Source organism: Poromitra crassiceps, assembly GCF_964638095.1.
Source record: "Poromitra crassiceps genome assembly, chromosome: 3".
Taxonomy (NCBI): Eukaryota; Metazoa; Chordata; class Actinopteri; order Beryciformes; family Melamphaidae; genus Poromitra; species Poromitra crassiceps.
Genome location: NC_139625.1, coordinates 33,980,684 through 34,000,616, shown reverse-complemented (window position 1 = coordinate 34,000,616; position 19,933 = coordinate 33,980,684). Strand labels below are relative to the sequence as shown.

The 19,933-nt window shown below is 43.2% G+C and overlaps 1 protein-coding gene across 1 annotated transcript in view; it reads left to right on the top strand.

Moving 5' to 3' along the window:
* Nucleotides 1–19,933, top strand: part of rab11fip5a (RAB11 family interacting protein 5a (class I)) — a 59,016-nt gene that overhangs the window by 33,768 nt on the left and 5,315 nt on the right. The window contains exons 2-4 of the mRNA XM_083633891.1: nucleotides 5,615–5,826; nucleotides 8,852–9,145; nucleotides 10,001–10,577. Coding sequence (XP_083490017.1) covers nucleotides 5,615–5,826; nucleotides 8,852–9,145; nucleotides 10,001–10,577 — 1,083 coding nt within the window. The remainder of the gene's footprint in view (nucleotides 1–5,614; nucleotides 5,827–8,851; nucleotides 9,146–10,000; nucleotides 10,578–19,933) is intronic.

Sequence of the window (19,933 nt, the reverse complement as noted above, 5' to 3'; positions counted from 1 at the left end):
GGTGGGTGAGAAAAGGAGCAAATATTGATGGTTAAGACTGAATAATGACAACACTACAGTGTTATCCTAATATAATTTAAAATGCGATATTATCCTCTAAATCAGCTTCAAACAGCCCAAATTTTTCGCCGGCGCCCTTCGGACGCCGGCATCAGTGGGGCCCATGCTATGTTCTGTCATGGGGCCCAGAATCCCTGGCGGCGCCCCTGCGTGCATGCGTGTGTGTGATTCGATTAAATCTTATGACGTGATAAGATCCTGCATTTTAGCACTGCGCGCTCCGCTCTCTTCAATGAGGAAATGGAAATCCAGACCTTGTAGAAAAGTGTCGATTTTTGGGGTTAGGGTTGAAAGTAATTCTCTCTCTTTTCAGAGGCACACAATTACTCACATAAGACCCTAAATTTAATAGTTAGGTTTTTGTGGATTTTGGTTTCCAGGGACTTTAAATAATTTAGAGCAGTGAAACACGCAGAGTAATTAACCTTAAAGACGTGAACTCTCTCTCACACGTAGGTACACACAATCAGACAGACTCCTGCTGCACTCTCTATAGCAGGGGTGGGCAATTATTTTTCATGGGGGGCCACATGAGAAACTCAGATTGTTGCCGGGGGCCGAACAAATATTGTCATGCCGTAACCCATGGATGGGTAACTTTGATGATAGAGAGGGCCACAAAAAATGTCCTTGCTACCAGGTTTTGCTGAGGGCCGAACGGCGCCAGCGCGAAAAATTTGGTGCATTTGAAGCCAGGTTTAGAGGAATAACTCATTTTAAATTAACAGTTGTGATGTCATTATTCAGTCTTAACCACCAATATTTGATCCTTTTCTCACTCACTCCTATGTCACCACCTGCTCTCAGGGCTTGAAATTAACCAATTTGGCTGCTAGATTTTAAAGTTACCAGCCAATTAGAATTTCCACTAGCTGAAATGTTTTTCTTGAAATAAATCAGAATATGAGTGGGTTAATTTAAGCATAAGTATCAGTAAGTGTCCCGGGATGATCAAAGCCTGTGTTGAGGGTCACACGAACAAGAATGCAGTCTTGAAGCTAAATAAATCCAAAACCAATGAGTTATTTAAGTTATTTAAATTTCTACTTCAATGTAGCCTTTTAGTCATAAAGATTATTCAAAGATATTCCATATTCCAGACTGAAATGCTATAACAGAAGTGGAGTATTGGCCAGAATATGACATGAACATTTGGACACTTATTCAGCGGGTATCTTGCATGTTGCGTTCAGGTGCACTGTGTGTGTGTAAATATATATATATATATATATATATATATATATATATATATATATATATATATATATATATATATATATATATATTATTTTGCAATTCCATCGCGGCAGGCGCGTAGCCACGGGTGTGCCAGGGTGTGCCAATGCCACCCAGACAGGCCGCTGGCACACCCAAAAAAAATGGGGTAAAAAAGGTTTTTTGTTTTGTCTGCAAAACACATCAACGCTGTCATGCACTGTGTCCAACTTATCCTATGTGCGAATAGAAATCACGCTCCGCTGACCTATGTGCCCCGGAGCATCATGGGAATAGTTAAGCTGTCGTCCACGTAAAGTAAACAAATGCACGCACAGCTGTAGCAGCAGCAGCAGCCCAAATCAAGAAGACATGAAACAAAGCTCGCTTTTAAGCTTTTTCGGCAAAGGCAAGAAACGTCGCTTTGACGACGAGGAAGAAGATGACTCGTTGTCACCCTCCCCCTCAACAAGTGCGGATTGTAGTGCACCCTTCCCGCACCTGTATTGGTGGTGTACAGTGGAGAAGAGACAGACGATTATGAAGAAGATGATGCAGCCGAAACAATGACGTTAACAGCGGGGAACGCAGCCAACAACACACTGGAGGTTTGTGCAGAGCCAGAGGACACTGAGAACGCTACAGATCTCTCTGCAGTAGACGAACCTTCATGCCAACCAAATTTGCGTTCTTTCCCGACTAGAACACTCATTGGAAAAAGTAGGTGAGACTTTTTTGAGATACTAAACAAAGTGGTTTTACATGTTGCCAAAAAATACAATTTAATTGACTGCTTTTACCTGCTAATAATGAGTGTGAAAAGGAGCAAACAACACACAAATATTCCTCTAAATCTGGTTTGAAAAGACCCAATTTTTTTTTGGCGGCGGCCAAATGGTCCGCCCCCTGGCATACCCTGGCTTTCTGTGGCACACCCAATGAGCCAAGTCTGGCTACGCTACTGCATCGCGGGCCACACAGGTGGCGCCGGGCCGTATTTTGCCCATGTGTGCTCTATAGCCTACATGGAGTACAATGAGGTAGCCTATGTGCTCTCAAAACAAACATTTTGGAAGGATTATTCGCTGTAATTATTATTTGAAGTGTCCATAAAACTAATGCCACCGCAGATTTTCTGTTGTGGACTCGACTGTGATCTATTTGTCAAATTTACTGCAACGTGAGTAGGCTGTGAACAATTGAGAGCGCATGAGGTAATTAAAAGAAATCAGACAGCGAGTCTAGCCGTATCTGCAAGCCGTGTGCGCACCTGCTGCTGCACTACTACGTTTAGTAGCCTACTACTGCAACATGGCCAATTGAGAGCGCATGAGGTAATTAAAAGAAATGGGGAAGAATAAGAACTGTTTCTGTAGCCGGCCTAGTGCCTACCTCTATACCTGCTACCTCCATTTGAAACACTGCGGTCACGCCATCCTCACTTTCAGGAAGCGTAGTCACGCTATCTGAAGACCATCGATTAATTGAAGAAATACCGACATGAAAGCAGCCGCACAACTCATCCAGAGCAGTAGGCTACAACTGTTGTCGCGCAGGCAGCATGTGAGTGTCTGTGTGTGTGTGTGTGAGAGGGGAGAGAGACAGAGTTATTAGCTACTTTGCACACCTTGGAAGCTCTGCTGTGCTCCTCCTGAGTCTGGAGACATATTACATTAAATTGGCCGTTGCGGGCTGCTGGGTTGGGCTGGGTTGGGCATTTTCAGATGTTTTAACGGGCTGGGCGGGGCGGGCTGGCTCCAATGATGGGTTGGGTTGGGGCGGGCCTTAAAAAAAATATATATATATATTTTACGACTTGGGGGGGCAGGCCCCCCTGGCCCCCCCATTAACTCCGCCCATGATGCTGAAATCTAACAGACTAAATGTGTTTTTTTTGGGGAACTGATTTGCTGCACTCTTTGTACTGTGTGTAAAACAATGACTTGTGGATGATTTCCGTTCCTGTGTGTTTTTATTGTAATTTGGAAATGTTGGATCAGAAACCTCTTTCACTTGACCTTAGCTGACCAAACACAGGGTGTAATAATGAAACGATCCTTTGTGTTGCAAGAGCGAGCTTTCATACAGAACCCAATTCACATGTGAAGAGGGATGACCAGGGTGTCTCTGTTTTGTCCAGGAGTTCAAACCAGCAACATTGATGTCACAAACCTGTTTATTTTATCTTTAGGCTGCTGCTGCCCCTAGTTTGCCTCTGTACAAACATACAACATACTGTAGTAAGTAACAATACAATACAAAAATACATAAATATCAGAATTGACAAAGTACAATATTTGTACAGGGTTTCTTCTTCTTGGTAATGCTGGTGCAGAAACATATTATAATGCTGGTGCAGAAACATATGAACAGCTTGCTGCAGGACAGGTTGATATAAGTGCATACTGACACACATGGTGCAGATGTTTACCGTCTGTTTTGGGGATCTAAATCTCACAAGAGAAAGTGATGTGTGCCGCAATCTGTGTTTGACGAGGAAAAGAGAAACAATGTGATTATATGTGAGGTGTAAATGTATCCAGCTAAATCATATCTAGACTAGGGCTGGATGATATGGTTGAAATCAATATCACGAGAATCATAGCTCGGAGTGTTGGAGGTGTAAAGAAGAAGGAGGCACTCTGGTGCACATGCTTTGGGAATGTCCAAAAGTCCAGGAGTTTTGGTTAGCCATTCATGGTCTTGTGGAAAAAATTGTTGGCCTCGATATTCCGTTTACCCCCAGTCTATTTATTTTGGGTGATCCCGCAACATTGAGTGATTTGACTCCACCAATCGCTAATTGGATCCAGACGGCTTTAATGTTAGGACGAAGATTATTGGTTAAGGAGTGGAAGTCCTCTTCGGCTCCTGCACCGTCTTTATGGCACATTTCTCTTGGGCAGCTGGCTGCCCTTGAACAACTATCATACAGGCTGCTTGATAAGGTGGACGAATATAATTTGAAATGGGGGCATTATCACGCATATATTGAAAAATAGTGGCATCTCTAGCTCAGATGAACATAAATTGCCAATTTATGACGGTCAGGCTGTATTTTTGATCTTTTACTTTTCTGTACATCACCAATATGTTGTGTTTTGTTGTTTGTTGTGTCTTGCTGTCTTTTTATTTTATTTTGTTGTCTAGTGTTAACAGGAAGCTGTTACCTGTGATGGATGTCTGTTTTGCTTGTCTAACAAAAATAATAAAAACTTCTAATCATAAAAAAAAAAATATCACGAGAATCATAAGGATTTTTCTTGATATCCATATATGGCTCATGTATGCAAAATCACATTAAATAACCACATGTATGTTTACCTCATTGAACCAAATGGCGATGTTAGGTGTGATGTCAAACAAAACTGAAATATTCAAATAATATTGTTCCTACCACCATACCTAATGTTATGAGTTTTTAAGTAAGATTTGCTTGTCAATATCAATTTAAACAGCAGAAATGTGTCACAAATTAAAATGTCTTCATATCATCACTAGGGCTGGATACAAATTTCAAGAATCGATTAGATTCCGATTCACAAGGTTCCGAATCGATTAATCTCGATTCGATTCCGATTCGATTAATTTCAATATCGATTTGGTTAGGTAGTGATACTAAAACATGTTTTTGAGGTATAACCTGAATTACATGACTGTCCAGTTATGTAACACAGGGGTTCCCAACCTTTCTTGCGCCAAGGACCGGTAGATGCATGGGGAAAAAAGTTGCGGACCAATTTTAATGGTTTTAGCACATATATTTACTCACCAGGTGGTGACAAAGGGTAAATAACAGCCTTTTCATCGGTCAATAAGGACACTTTCACAATTATGCAGTGATTTGATTTCAGCCTATATCATTTCTAAAAGTAGATATTAATGATCAAACATTTCCATTTATCTAGCCTACAGTATTTGTTTTTGTTTCAACTACAAACATAAATAAACGTCAGCTTGAAACTATGTTTCAACTACCACACACAGCCTATAATATTATAGCCTATGTTTATTTAAAAAAAAAAAAAAAAAAAAATCAATCTCTGGACATATGAATCGATATCAAAGGATTAAAATAAAAATCGATTCAAAATCGGAGAATCGATTTTTTTAACCCAGCCCTAATCATCACGATATGATCACATCATCCCACTGAAAGTCGATAAAAACGATAATATTCAATTGTCATCCAGCCCTAATCTAGACACAATCTGGATATTAACGTTAATGCCAGGTGTGAAGGTGTCTGGTCTATCTATTATAAGTTTGTATACAGTATGTATTAATTCAGTGTGTGTTGTTAATCTGACCAAGGTGAATGGATGTGGTTCTGTTCCAGGTGGTACAGGCTGAACTCCAAGACGGGGAAGAAGGAGAAGGAGCGGGGAGAGATCCAAGTGACTGTGCAGTTCACACGCAACAACCTGACAGCCAGCATGTACGACCTGGCCATCAAGGACAAGGGCCACTCCACCTTCAGCAAGCTAAAGGAGCGCATGAGGGGCAAGAAAAGGTCCAGCGACGAGGACTCCGCATCCGCCATCCTGCCAGGTAGGGGTGGGAATCACAGAGTTATAGGCAATGTACACCAGATGCGTTACGGCTGCGTTGCGGATCTGGCAAAACTGCTGGATCGACTCTCGCCCATGTTAATTGATGGGCGATACATGCGGTACAGAAAAATTACGCACCTATTTTTGACGGATCCCGCATACGTCTGACAGATTACATGAGTGTGGGTCTGTTCGGAGCCGTACCGCATCTGTTCCAGAGGTAGTGTACATTAGCCCTAACTCGCGATACGATACTATCACGATACTTGGCTCTTGATAACGATGGTATCACGATACAGCGATTCTGTGATAATCGATACATTGCAAGAAATCTCATCTGCGATACATCACAGTATTTGTGTAAATGAAGAGGAAAAAAATACCAATAAAAAGGCAAAAAGCATGAATTATGTATTCACAGAATTGACATTAACTCATTGAGTGCCAAGGACGGACATGTTCGTCATTTCAAATAGTAACGTAGAGTGCCAAGGACGGACATGTTCGTCAATTGCGTTTTTTGACGGTGGGGCGTCGATCAAAGCCTTCTGCCTCTGATGTACAAATATTATAGCTATTGGATGTGTCTAACCTATTTTACAGAACCCTTAGGTGGGGACAGTGCTCTCCACATAACAGAAAGGCAAGGAAAAAACAAAGAAGAAGTCGTTATGGAAACGGAAATCGCATCGCATCCGTATGCATCGATATGCTGAAGCACGTTACTGCAGCTGTGCCTGCAGCAGCCAATCTGCTCCCACAATTGAGCCGGACAGCACATCCGCACATCCACACCGTGGAGTTGTTATTATTCTCAACTGGAAGCATCGTTGCCGGTGACAAACACACGCGGAACGCTGTAAAAAAGCAGGATGTCGCGCTCCCTTCACTGTGCGCACAGCAAACTCAGCAGAGAGCCACCACAGACAGGAGGAGGAGTGTGCAGTTGAGGCGAGGCGAGGCGGGGCGGGGCGGGGGGGGGGGGGGGGGGGGCACGCAGAGCAGCGCGCAACACCCAGACAGACCCAGGCAGCAGGACAGGATTGACAAACGCAAGCCAGAATATCCGATGCCCACCAGCAGCAAATCAAGACCAGCAAGAAGCTGCAACCAGCAGCGCACGCAGGGGCCAGCGCTGCTGGTTGTAGCTAAAAAATTATTCTGCCAAACATAATTCCCTGGCCTTCACTGTTTTATTGAAGGAAATTATTTTTGAGGTGTGACTACATTAGAAAAGATTAGCTTCAGAGTCAGTGATGTGCTTGAAATGTTTAATTTCACAAAAGGCCAATTATCTCAGCTTCTAGAAAAAAATTGCTGTTTTTGGATGAATCAAGCTATCTTCTCCGGCTCATAACTAAAGAACGGAAAATGGGATCAATAAACTTTTTTTTGCAGATGATAGAATAGAGTCTCATCGTTCTTTGTGCGTGTTCAGTGTTTACATAGTAATATCACACAATATTCTGTGGGCCTCGAGAAATCACTGAAAACGCTCTGAAACTCTGGCACTGGGAGCATCCGTTCTCCAAAAGTGGCTGGCACTCAATGAGTTAAACAACCATACTGCATAATTAAATGCCTCTTTTTAACACACATTGAGTGCAAATTCTCCATGACTCCACGTGTGAAGTTAAAATGTTTAAGAGAAGTTATAATCTTTAACGGAATGATACAAAATCTGTGCAAATGAAAGCTGCAGTAGGCAGTTTTACACAACAACAATGGAATGTTAACCATACCAACATGGCAGAGAGTAGAACCCAAATGACCATTGTTTGTGTGCAGTGATTGGCTAGTTATGTTCGAGCTAACCTTGATTGGTAGTATTTTCGTCAGACCTACAACCAAAATTATAATGAAATGATATTGCCTACTGCAGCTTTAAGTTGACAGAAAACTAAAACGCACAAATGAATGCAAAACATACACCTTTCAATGCCTAACAAGCATAATCAACTTCATGTAAACCAGGACACATTTCAGTGCCTGCATGTTTTAATAAAAGATATTGATATTTGGCGCCAGCCTATCACAATATGGTATCATGATATGGTATCATGATATGGCGCCGATGTATCGGTAATGTATCGCAAGAGGAAGTATCACGATATTTCAATATCTGGTAACACTTTTATTTGGATAGTCTGCCTATAGAGAGTCTATAGAGTATTTGTAACATTTCAACAGCTTATTAGTTGACATTAGTTAACATTCAACAATTAAATTGTTTGGCTTTGTCTGTAGATGTTGCTTTAACAGCTTATTACCGGTAGTTGATATTCCACAGATTCTGTCTATAGATAATCTGTTAAACATAAACATCTGTTGAATTGTTGAATGTCAACTACCGTGGAATCTGCTTATAGTGATCACGGTTATAGTGATCAAGCACCTATTTTGATCAAAAAGCTTGGTCCCGAATCATTCTTATACACATGCTGTTTAAATCATTTGCTTATAGTGATCAATACTCTGCTTACAGTGATCATTTTGGGCCTTGCCCCACCTGAGAACAATGGAAAAAATTTATAAAACTACAGTAATTTTATTTAATTTTTTTACTTAAAAACTGCCAAAAATTAGCCAACGAGATACAACAGCGATACTCGGTGCATCTCTGTCTGTATATGGAGAGATCGAGGCATCTCTGTCTGTGGAGAGATGGCGGTGTGTGTCTCTACGCGAGACTGCTGTGTTTGAAACCGCTGGAGGCCTAACTTACTGTATGGATTTTTAAAGTCAATAACATTCCTTTACTTTATATGTACTGTATTCATGTATTACATATACAAACATCAATTAGATGGTAATCTACATGAGAAATAAAGAAAAAGAAAAAAATCAGTTATCATCTGCGTATAGTGATCAATTTGAACCGTCCCAAGGTGATCACTATAAGAGGAGTGCACTGTATTATTATTGAAATGTTACAAATACATGTAGTCTGTAGAGTAGACTCTGTGTAGGCGGACTATCCAAATAAAGTGTTACCCAATATTTTGTCCCACCCCACCTGCCAGGCGCCGCCGTGTACCAGATGCGTAACCGGCTGCCGAGCGACGGCGGTGGGGAGGAGGAGTACGAGGACGACGAGGGTGGCGAGCGGAGGCGGAGCAAAATGAGGACCTTCTTCCTGAGGGGGAAGCTGAGGAAGTCGTCCGAGACGCGCTCCAGCACCTCGCTGGGCTCAGAGAGCAGCGAGTCGTCCTCACGGGGGGGCAGCCTCAGCCCCACCGCCGGCATCAGCGTGGTTGTCTCTGACCTCTCCAACTCGCCCAGCAACAGCAGCAACCTGACCGCAGATAACAGCCCCGGTGAGAGTTTTTTTTTTTTTTTTAACCTTTATTTAGACAGGCGAGTCATTAAGAACAAATTCTTATTTACACTGACGAGAGAGTGACCAGCGACCCGCGTGGTAGTACTCGAATCCTTGAGTCATTTTCAGGATTCGTGACTCGATGACTTGGACTTGGATGTGAACATTCATGCATTTGGAGTGGACATGGAAGTTGGAGACTGTGGACTGTGACTTCTTAAAAAAGACTTTTTTTGTTTGTTAATTTGTTAAGGTAATTTGGCATAAGATATTGATAGCTACAAATAATACCATGACATTCACCCATGTTCAGTAACTTCAGACTCGGATTCAGGTAATGAGGACTCAAACTCTTCTTTGGTGACTCTGATTTGGACTCGGACTCAAACTCTGGGGACTGGACTTGAGACTCGACTTGGACTCGAGATATAGTGACTGGACTACAACAGTGCCAGCGACCGGAGCTAGGCCTGTTATTATTGGTTGAAGTCCATAATTTAATGAAGTGATTGGTGCAGCATACTGTACGTGTTTTGAAGGGCTTTGAAGGGCAGAGCGATTGGTCCCATTCTTGTATATAGACAAGATTAAGAAATCCCAAAAAGGTAAATTAATCCATTTCACATATTGTTATTGCGCCCAGGTCTGCCAGTGAAACTGACCAGTGCTGCTGTGAAAAACATCCAGTCAGTCAAAGCCAGTACAAGGTTTTGATCACCAGATAAGCTCCTTGCAAATTTTATTTAGCAAAGTCATTGATTACCTGCAACTATTTCTTTCTCTTTCTCTGTCTGCCTCTTTCTCCCCCTCTCCATCTCTTTCAATGTGGTTGTCCTCCCCCTGCCTTCTGCAGAGCACACGGCCAACACCTCGCCCAAGTTGTCCCCGCACAGGTGTGAGTTCAGTGACGAGGCTGGGGAGATCAGCATCGCAGTGCCTGTGCCTTCAGTGCGCATTAACGGAAGCCATGCTTACAGCGTCCAGCCCCTGGACCCTGGCTCAGGAAACCCCACGGGCTCATTAGGCCTGGGACTGCTGCAGAAGTCCTTGCCTCTCTCCATGTCTCTACAGAACCTCAGCCCACGGGCCCAAGAGCTGCCCAAAGGCCCCGCGGGAGATGGGCGCCGCTGGTCCTTCGACAAGGCCGGCGAGGAGGAGAAGGCGGCCATAGCGGCGGCCTTGGAGCAGAGCGGCCCCATGCAGGCGGACAGCGAGGAGAGGCCCGGGCAGCCCGCTCCTCCTCTGGCCGCCTCCTCCGAGTCAGAGAGCCAGGGGAAAAAGCAGAGGAAGAACTTGTTCTCCCACGGGAGGAGTGAGCCTTCGGGGAAGGGGCAGAGTCGGCCAAAGGATGAGTCTGAACAGGCCTCCGCTCCCACCGAGGACAAACACAGGGGATGGTTCGGCTCAAAGGACTCCCACAGCAAACCCAGGTGAGATGAGACTAGAGCCGATATTAGGGAGTACAAAAATTGAAATCGGTATATCGTCCGATATTTTTTATTATTTTATACTCTATGTAAATTATAAAAACATTTTTGCAATTATCCCTCGCATATCAAACACTTGTGGCAAAGATATGTAAATGGAGGCAGGATATTTACACTTTAACAATAAACTTTATTGTCCAAAATGACATCAGTGCACTGAAACAGTAAACTTCACTGGGAATGTATTAATTATAAATAACTATAAGGACAAAAAATAAAAATGGAAGAAATATATAACTTTCAAAGAAAAAGAAAAAATATCTTTGATAGACCAATATCGGCCGATAATATCTGGCTTCAGATGAGACAACCGTGACACGCTGTTATCAGAGAGAAGAGCGACCTCCCTCTGACAAGCTCATTTGTTGCTCCATAAAACAGATGATGGATTATCATTTCCTCATGAATATGAATTGAATCAAGGAGCAGCCAACATGAGGCAGCTGAGAGGTTGTAACTGCACTGTCTACTCTAGATTCACTGCCATCATCAGTTGCTGGCTGCAGTGACTAACTGCATGTGACCCGTATACTTAGATTGTTTTTGTTTGGCAAAAGACAGTGGCAGGAAAGAATGCGTTTGATGTGTAGGCTGGTGTTTTGCCAGCAGACTAGAGAGCTGAAATGTTTCACTCAAGTTACTAATTAACTTTGTTGGCATCGGCCCTGCAAATATTTTCATGGGTCATCATCGGCTCAATGTTTCGAGCAGGCTTTTTTTTTATCATCTCATATCAACAAAGCTACATTATCACTCCATTGCCCAGAATGCCTTTTGGTTGTAAATGCCAGATCCCATGGTACTTAAAAGCTTAACAACCTACCCAAGTACAGTACAAGTAAGTTATAGTATAAGTTGTTTTAATAAAAAATAAATAAATAAAATCCTTCCTTCCTGATTCCCCCCGTTTACTCCCCAATTGTGCTTGGCCAATTCCCCCTGCTGTCCCGGTCGTTGCTCCACCCCTCTCTACTCCTTTATCAGAGTAGTTGTCATCAGTTACTTTCCACTTCTCGTGTACCAGCATGGCTGCTACAAGACGTTTCCAACTCGGTATTCTCCGTGTCATGTCCTTCCTCCGCTCCGCGTCTCTGGCTCTGGTTACAGCAGACATCTGCAATGCAGATAGGGGTGGGTGTTGCTCCCCCTTGTGAAATTAGCTCTACAGCTAAACCCCAAACTCCATACTGTGACTCAGCTCTAAAGCGCTAAACCCCAAACTCCATAACACGAATTAGCTCTATACAACTAAACCCCAAACTCCATAACATGAATTAGCTCTATACAGCTAAACCCCAAACTCCATAACATGAATTAGCTCTATACAGCTAAACCCCAAACTCCATAACACGAATTAGCTCTATACAACTAAACCCCAAACTCCATAAGATGAATTAGCTCTATACAGCTAAACCCCAAACTCCATAAGATGAATTAGCTCTATACAGCTAAACCCCAAACTCCATAACATGAATTAGCTCTATACAGCTAAACCCCAAACTCCATAACACGAATTAGCTCTATACAGCTAAACCCCAAACTCCATAAGATGAATTAGCTCTATACAGCTAAACCCCAAACTCCATAACATGAATTAGCTCTATACAACTAAACCCCAAACTCCATAACATGAATTAGCTCTATACAGCTAAACCCCAAACTCCATAAGATGAATTAGCTCTATACAGCTAAACCCCAAACTCCATAACATGAATTGGCTCTATACAGCTACACCCCAAACTCCATAACATGAATTAGCTCTATACAGCTAAACCCCAAACTCCACAGCTAAACCCCAAACTCCATAACGTGAATTAGCTCTATACACCTAAACCACAAACTCCATAACATGAATTAGCTCTAAACCGCTAAACCCCAAACTCTATAACATTAATTAGCTCTATACAGCTAAACCCCCAAACTCCATAACGTGACTCGGCTCTATACAGCTAAACCCCAAACTCCATAACGTGACTCATAAACAGCTAAACCCCAAACTCCATAACGTGACTCAGCTCTAAACAGCTAAACCCCAAACTCCATAACATGAATTAGCTCTATACAGCTAAACCCCAAACTCCATAACGTGAATTAGCTCTATACAGCTAAACCCCAAACTCCATAACATGAATTAGCTCTATACAGCTAAACCCCAAACTCCATAACATGAATTAGCTCTATACAGCTAAACCCCAAACTCCATAACATGAATTAGCTCTATACAGCTAAACCCCAAACTCCATAATGTGAATTAGCTCTATAGAGCTAAACTCCATAACGTGAATTAGCTCTATACAGCTAAACCCAAAACTCCACAGCTAAACCCCAAACTCCATAACATGAATTAGCTCTATACAGCTAAACCCCAAACTCCATAACATGAATTAGCTCTATACAGCTAAACCCCAAACTCCATAACACGAATTAGCTCTATACAACTAAACCCCAAACTCCATAACATGAATTACCTCTATACAGCTAAACCCCAAACTCCATAAGATGAATTAGCTCTATACAGCTAAACCCCAAACTCCATAACATGAATTAGCTCTATACAACTAAACCCCAAACTCCATAACATGAATTAGCTCTATACAGCTAAACCTCAAACTCCATAAGATGAATTAGCTCTATACAGCTAAACCCCAAACTCCATAACATGAATTGGCTCTATACAGCTAAACCCCAAACTCCATAACATGAATTAGCTGCTCTATACATCTAAACCCCAAACTCCATAACATGAATTGGCTCTATACAGCTACACCCCAAACTCCATAACATGAATTAGCTCTATACAGCTAAACCCCAAACTCCACAGCTAAACCCCAAACTCCATAACGTGAATTAGCTCTATACACCTAAACCACAAACTCCATAACATGAATTAGCTCTAAACCGCTAAACCCCAAACTCTATAACATTAATTAGCTCTATACAGCTAAACCCCCAAACTCCATAACGTGACTCGGCTCTATACAGCTAAACCCCAAACTCCATAACGTGACTCATAAACAGCTAAACCCCAAACTCCATAACGTGACTCAGCTCTAAACAGCTAAACCCCAAACTCCATAACATGAATTAGCTCTATACAGCTAAACCCCAAACTCCATAACGTGAATTAGCTCTATACAGCTAAACCCCAAACTCCATAACATGAATTAGCTCTATACAGCTAAACCCCAAACTCCATAACATGAATTAGCTCTATACAGCTAAACCCCCAAACTCCATAACGTGACTCAGCTCTATACAGCTAAACCCCAAACTCCATAATGTGAATTAGCTCTATAGAGCTAAACTCCATAACGTGAATTAGCTCTATACAGCTAAACCCAAAACTCCACAGCTAAACCCCAAACTCCATAACATGAATTAGCTCTATACAGCTAAACCCCAAACTCCATAACATGAATTAGCTCTATACAGCTAAACCCCAAACTTCATAACATGAATTAGTTCTAAACAGCTACACCCCAAACTCCTTAACGTGAATTAGCTCTATACAGCTAAACCCCAAACTCCATAACATGAATTAGCTCTATTACAGCTAAACCCCAAACTCCATAACATGAATTAGCTCTATACAGCTAAACCCCAAACTCCATAACATGAATTAGCTCTATACAGCTAAACCCCAAACTCCATAACATGAATTAGCTCTATACAGCTACACCCCAAACTCCATAACATGAATTAGCTCTATACAGCTAAACTCCACAGCTAAACCCCAAACTCCATAACGTGAATCAGCTCCATACAGCTAAACCACAAACTCCATAACATGAATTAGCTCTAAACAGCTAAACCCCAAACTCCATAACGTGAATTAGCTCTATACAGCTAAACTCCATAACATGAATTAGCTCTAAACAGCTAAACCCCAAACTCTATAACATGAATTAGCTCTATACAGCTAAACCCCCAAACTCCATAACGTGACTCAGCTCTATACAGCTAAACCCCAAACTCCATAACGTGACTCATAAACAGCTAAACCCCAAACTCCATAACGTGACTCAGCTCTAAACAGCTAAACCCCAAACTCCATAACATGAAAACCCCAAACTCCATAATGTGAATTAACTCTATACAGCTAAACCTCAAACTCCATAACATGAATTAGCTCTATACAGCTAAACCCCAAACTCCATAATGTGAATTAGCTCTATAGAGCTAAACCCCAAACTCCATAACGTGAATTAGCTCTATACAGCTAAACCCCAAACTCCACAGCTAAACCCCAAACTCCATAACGTGAATTAGCTCTAAACAGCTAAACCCCAAACTCCATAACGTGAATTAGCTCTGAACAGCTAAACTCCAAACTCCATAACGTGAACTAGCTCTATACAGCTAAACCCCAAACTCCATAACGTGACTCAATATTTATGTCAAATTGGTTTGAAAGGGAATGATGTAATCCTTGTTCTCTTACAGGTTTGTGCGTGTGTGAGTGTGTACGTGGGAGTTTTGTGTGTCTGTCTGTTGTGTATGATGGGGTGAAAAGGCACAAAAAAACACATTTGAGTTTTATCTCCACTTCTAACACACAAACACACTTTTAAGTGGGTAATTTATACACTCTTAAGTGGGTAATTGGTAATTTGGGTTGTGTGACCTGCTGTACTTGTACTTTCTCTTGCATGCAACACTCAATAATCTACTGAGTACATTGCTCCTGCATTTAAAAAAGTCTTTAATTCGGGTCTCCAAGGACACTAAAATAAATTAATAGTGATAAAAATGTCCTTCCTATTATTATTATTATTATTATTATTATTATTATTATTGTTATTATTATTATTATTAGGGGTCCAAAAAGACATGTTTCCATATGCTGAATGGAAACATCATATTTGACTGATGAGCACGTTCTAAGTGAGGTCAGCTATTCTGGACGATAGTACATTGAATACCTTTCTGCTCTCTACAACTATTAATTTTCATAGCCCACACTCCCTCACACTCTTAGGTTCTTGGGAGAAATGCCAATTTGGTATTGGCAATGCTACGCAATCACTATGTCTGGTTGCATCACACAGGATAGAGAGGATGGATGGCAGTTATGGAAGAAATTAAAGCATGACACTGGTCTATTTCAAGTTTCAAGATATTGTTGACCATTAATAGTAATATTAATTAACCAAGTATTTGCCTTTTGAAAACAATACTTTTGAGACAATAGAGTAATAATAGATAAGATCAACAACAAAAATACCAGGCATGAATTAAAAATATGATTACTACAGCGGGGGAAAAACAGGCTATACAATGAGAGTTAAAAAACAACAACAACAGATGCTACAAAAGCTTGGGATTTGAAAGATCACTGATTTGATAGGTAAAATCTACAGGCCTTTTAGCTGTGTGAACAATCCTCACTAATCAAGAGGACTGTGTGCCCTTCCTTTCACAGCACGTTGGTGTCACCTAAGCTAGAGCCCAGTACTGACTCCCACCTCCCCCCCTCCCCACCCAGTCACGCCCCGTCGGGTCCCCCTACTCCCACTGTAGATCCTGTCTCTATGGCTTCTCTGCTGCATCACACCAACCCCTTCAGCCACTCACAAAGCCCCCCGCCTCGCATGTCCCCCACAAACCCCTTCTTTCCTCTCCTCCAGCACAACCCTTTCTACGGAGACACGCTAACCGGCCAGGCCTTAAAACCTTCGCTGCCTCCTCTGCCCTATCTTTCCAGTTCCCGGCCCCCCATAGCCCAATTCTTTCCTCAGGCAAGTAACCCTAACCCCACCCTGCTGCCCCCGGACCGCCCGGCCACAGGGGAGCCCATTGTGGACGCGGATACAAAGAGTGAAGTGGTAGCCAAAGTCAAGCAACGACCCCTTCCTCCTTTTCCCACGGAAGGGGAGAGAGTCCTCAGCGAGAAGTCATCCAACCCTTTTATGTGTGCCGGGGCAGTGGAACCGGACGCAGAGTGGGACGATTCCTTTGAAGCGTTTGCAGCTGGCAGGCTGCAGTCTCCTGAGAACCTGGCTCCAGACTGCAGGCTACAGCAAAACACCGCGAATGGCCATCCACTGGAACACTGCAATAATAAACAAGTGTTATTACCCACGACAGATAATCAAAGCACAAATGTGAATGACGCACTACACCCACCAGCTTTAGATATCACTTTATATACTTACACAGAGCCCCCATTAGAAGCTAATAAAGTCACCAGTCACCTTACTCACTCTCACACAGAAAACCTTGCCACGTTTGCACATTTTCCTGACACAATCCCAGTACACAAACTGCTTGAGGGCGACGGCAAAATGGTAAATACTTCTGCTAACCCACCAGAACTGGATGTTTGTAATGAACCTAAGCAAGCTAACAATGCTACTAACACGAATGGTAAAACAAACACTAATGTGCATCAAGCGCCCTGCCACAACTGTTGTCACATACATAGCACCTCATCTCCGTGTCCAAGTCTGAAGCTCAACAACAACTCCCCAAATCCTGGTTCTTCAGGTGTTGGTAGTTCAGCAGAAGAGGATTTCCTCTCCAGTCTCTCTCCTTACTCGGCATCTGAGAAGTTCTCAGCATCATCATCTGAGGATGCTGAAGCACCGACCACTGAGAGCAGCATCCTTGGCTTCTGCGAGAAATCTTTTGAACCAACAGTGGTAAAAAGATTCTCAGAATCTGAGGAAAACGTTATTGACGGGTCAGATGATCCGTCTTTAGTTGATATAGCTCAGGAAAGTGACGTCCAGCTTCAGAATGATGATGATAAGGTAGATTCAAATGGTTCTGAGGGGCAGGAGCAGTCATTGGTCCCACAATCAATGGTCCCTACACAGCTGCCCGTGATCGCCATGAAGGAAACTGATAATATGCCTGCACCAAGCCTACCCAATGCCCTGTACGTTGACCAAAAGACAAACTCCTCAGTCTCCTCAGAATCACACCTACAGCCAAACGCCTTTGTCTCTTTACAATCTGATGATGAAAACGGAGAAAAAGGCCTCTGTGACCTCAAAGAGTTCTTAATGGATTTTTCTGAGGAGGTAAATGAACCCATTGTATCTGTAAATGACAACGTAGAGGTGATGATTCCTGCTATTTTAGATGATGAACAACCCTCCACATACCCGTCATTTTATACCAAGACCTCTTCTCCGGGTGAGGGCAGGCCACGTGTGTCGGACTCCAACTTTGATAACACTAGCCAGGGTCCTCTCAAACCAGTGGGGTTTTTCAGTGAATTCCTTGACACCAGTCGCATCGGGCCTGGTCCTGGCCAAGGCTTTGATGACAGTCTGCTGCATACACGGGTGTCCGATCAGAGCGCCAGCAGCCTCCTCCACAGCCTGTACGTGAGCACCGACTCGCAGGATTACCACACCTGCCAGTCTCACCCAACCTCCAAATGCTCCAGTGATTCAGAGGAAACTGTAGCCAAGGAGCAGATGGTGACGCTGCTCTCTAACTCAACGCTATGCGGGGCAGGGAGTTGTGACAAAGCGGGCGAGTTTCATTCGGCTGTTGAGACTGAGTGTATGGCTGATCTGGGTCTAGAAACCTCCACCGATGCATGCAGGCCATCTGATCTCCAGTCAGGACAAATCTGCATGTCTGAGAGCAGAACTGCACCTCTTGAGCCAAGTTTCACGATAGGGGAGGATTTTGCCTTACAAATACTTCCGAATGCACCAACAGACTCTTACACAAACTCTAACCCCAATGACTGTCTGTTCAGCGAAGGAGTCGGAGAGAATCGGCACGCCATCTTAGATGAGTTGTTCTCAAAACAGACACAGTGTGCCGTGCTACCACGCTCCCAGTCCGAAGGCACAATGATGACTAGCTTCGAGGATCTGCTCGTGCCGTCCTTCGGGAGCGACCCCGGCGTGAAGCAGGAGTCTTCCTCTGCCAAGCCTGGTCCTGACCTCCCCCTTCTTACCCTCTTTGCTCCTTCTCTAACCGCTGAAAGTAGCCCCCTCTTAGCACTCTGTCCCCTCCCTTCCCTCACCGCTGCCTCGGTGAGGTCGCCGCTTGGCGAGCCGCAAGCCGCCGCTGCTGCCCCAGCTCTCGACAAAGCAAAGCCAATGGCCGATGCACCGCACGCAGTCTCGCCCCCGGAGACACAGCAGCAGCAGGCAGCCAATCAGCAGAACAGGTGAGGTTGCACATGCTCAGTGAAAAGATGGGGGAGGAAGCACTTTTTTTCCCACTTCGAGAATTTTCTCTCCTGTCTTTTTCGTCTCTCCAGCCTCCCTCTGCTGTTCTGCTTCCCCGGCTTTCTCCTTCGGTGCCGCTGACTCTCAAGGGCTTTCTGCTTTTGTGGTGTGACCATCTCTCCTTATCACTCTTCAGAGACACGCACACGCACACACACACACACACACACACACACACACACACACACACACACACACACACACACGTTGGTGTTAACCATACTCAACTGCAGGTGTCTTGTGTGTGTCCTGGCTCTCTGGCCATAGGTGGGGGAACAGAGGCTCAGCCCAATTAGCAGTTATTATTTCCCCCTGCTCCTGTCACAGACATCCCCTCCCACCTCCACACAGGGCCAGCTAACGTTGTCACCACACAGCCACAGACCCACCAACATCTCAACCAGAATCCAGGCTGTAGGAGAAGCGAAAAGGGGTTGTCTGTGTGTGTCAGTGATAGCATTTCCTTTTCACCTCGGGATAATAACACACTTCACACAATTCTTCGTTTGAATACATGAACATGAAACTTAACTCTTTCAGTTCAGTCTTTGAGCTTGTTGAAATTGAATTTTCACCAGTATTGTTTTTTAATTAGGAGTCTTCACACCTGTCTAACCTTCCTTGCTCTTGATCACTTAATTGAATATTAGGGATGTCACAATATATCGTCCCACAATATATCGCGATATCAAAACATGACAATATGTATCGTTGAGATGAAATCTCATATCATGAGAAAAAGAAGCTGAACATGGTGGCACTGATCTGCATCTGATTGCATGCTCACTCTCCTTTTCATTGCTTTGTTTGAACAGGCGAGGGATGTTACAGACATGGAGGATGAAAATGGTGAAATTACTCAAATTAGCGTGGAGGATGCCCCTTCAACTTACAAATCGATGGCAAAAAAATATTGTTAAAATATCGTATCGTTATCGTGAACCCAATATCGTGTATCGTATCTTGAACTGAGTGTATCAAGACACCCCTATTGAATATAGAAGTTTTGTGCTTGAAATGTGTGATGATCTCTAGCAACCACATCCGACACCATCATGCAGTCCAGATATTTTACTGTGCTTAAATAATGGCTATCAGTAT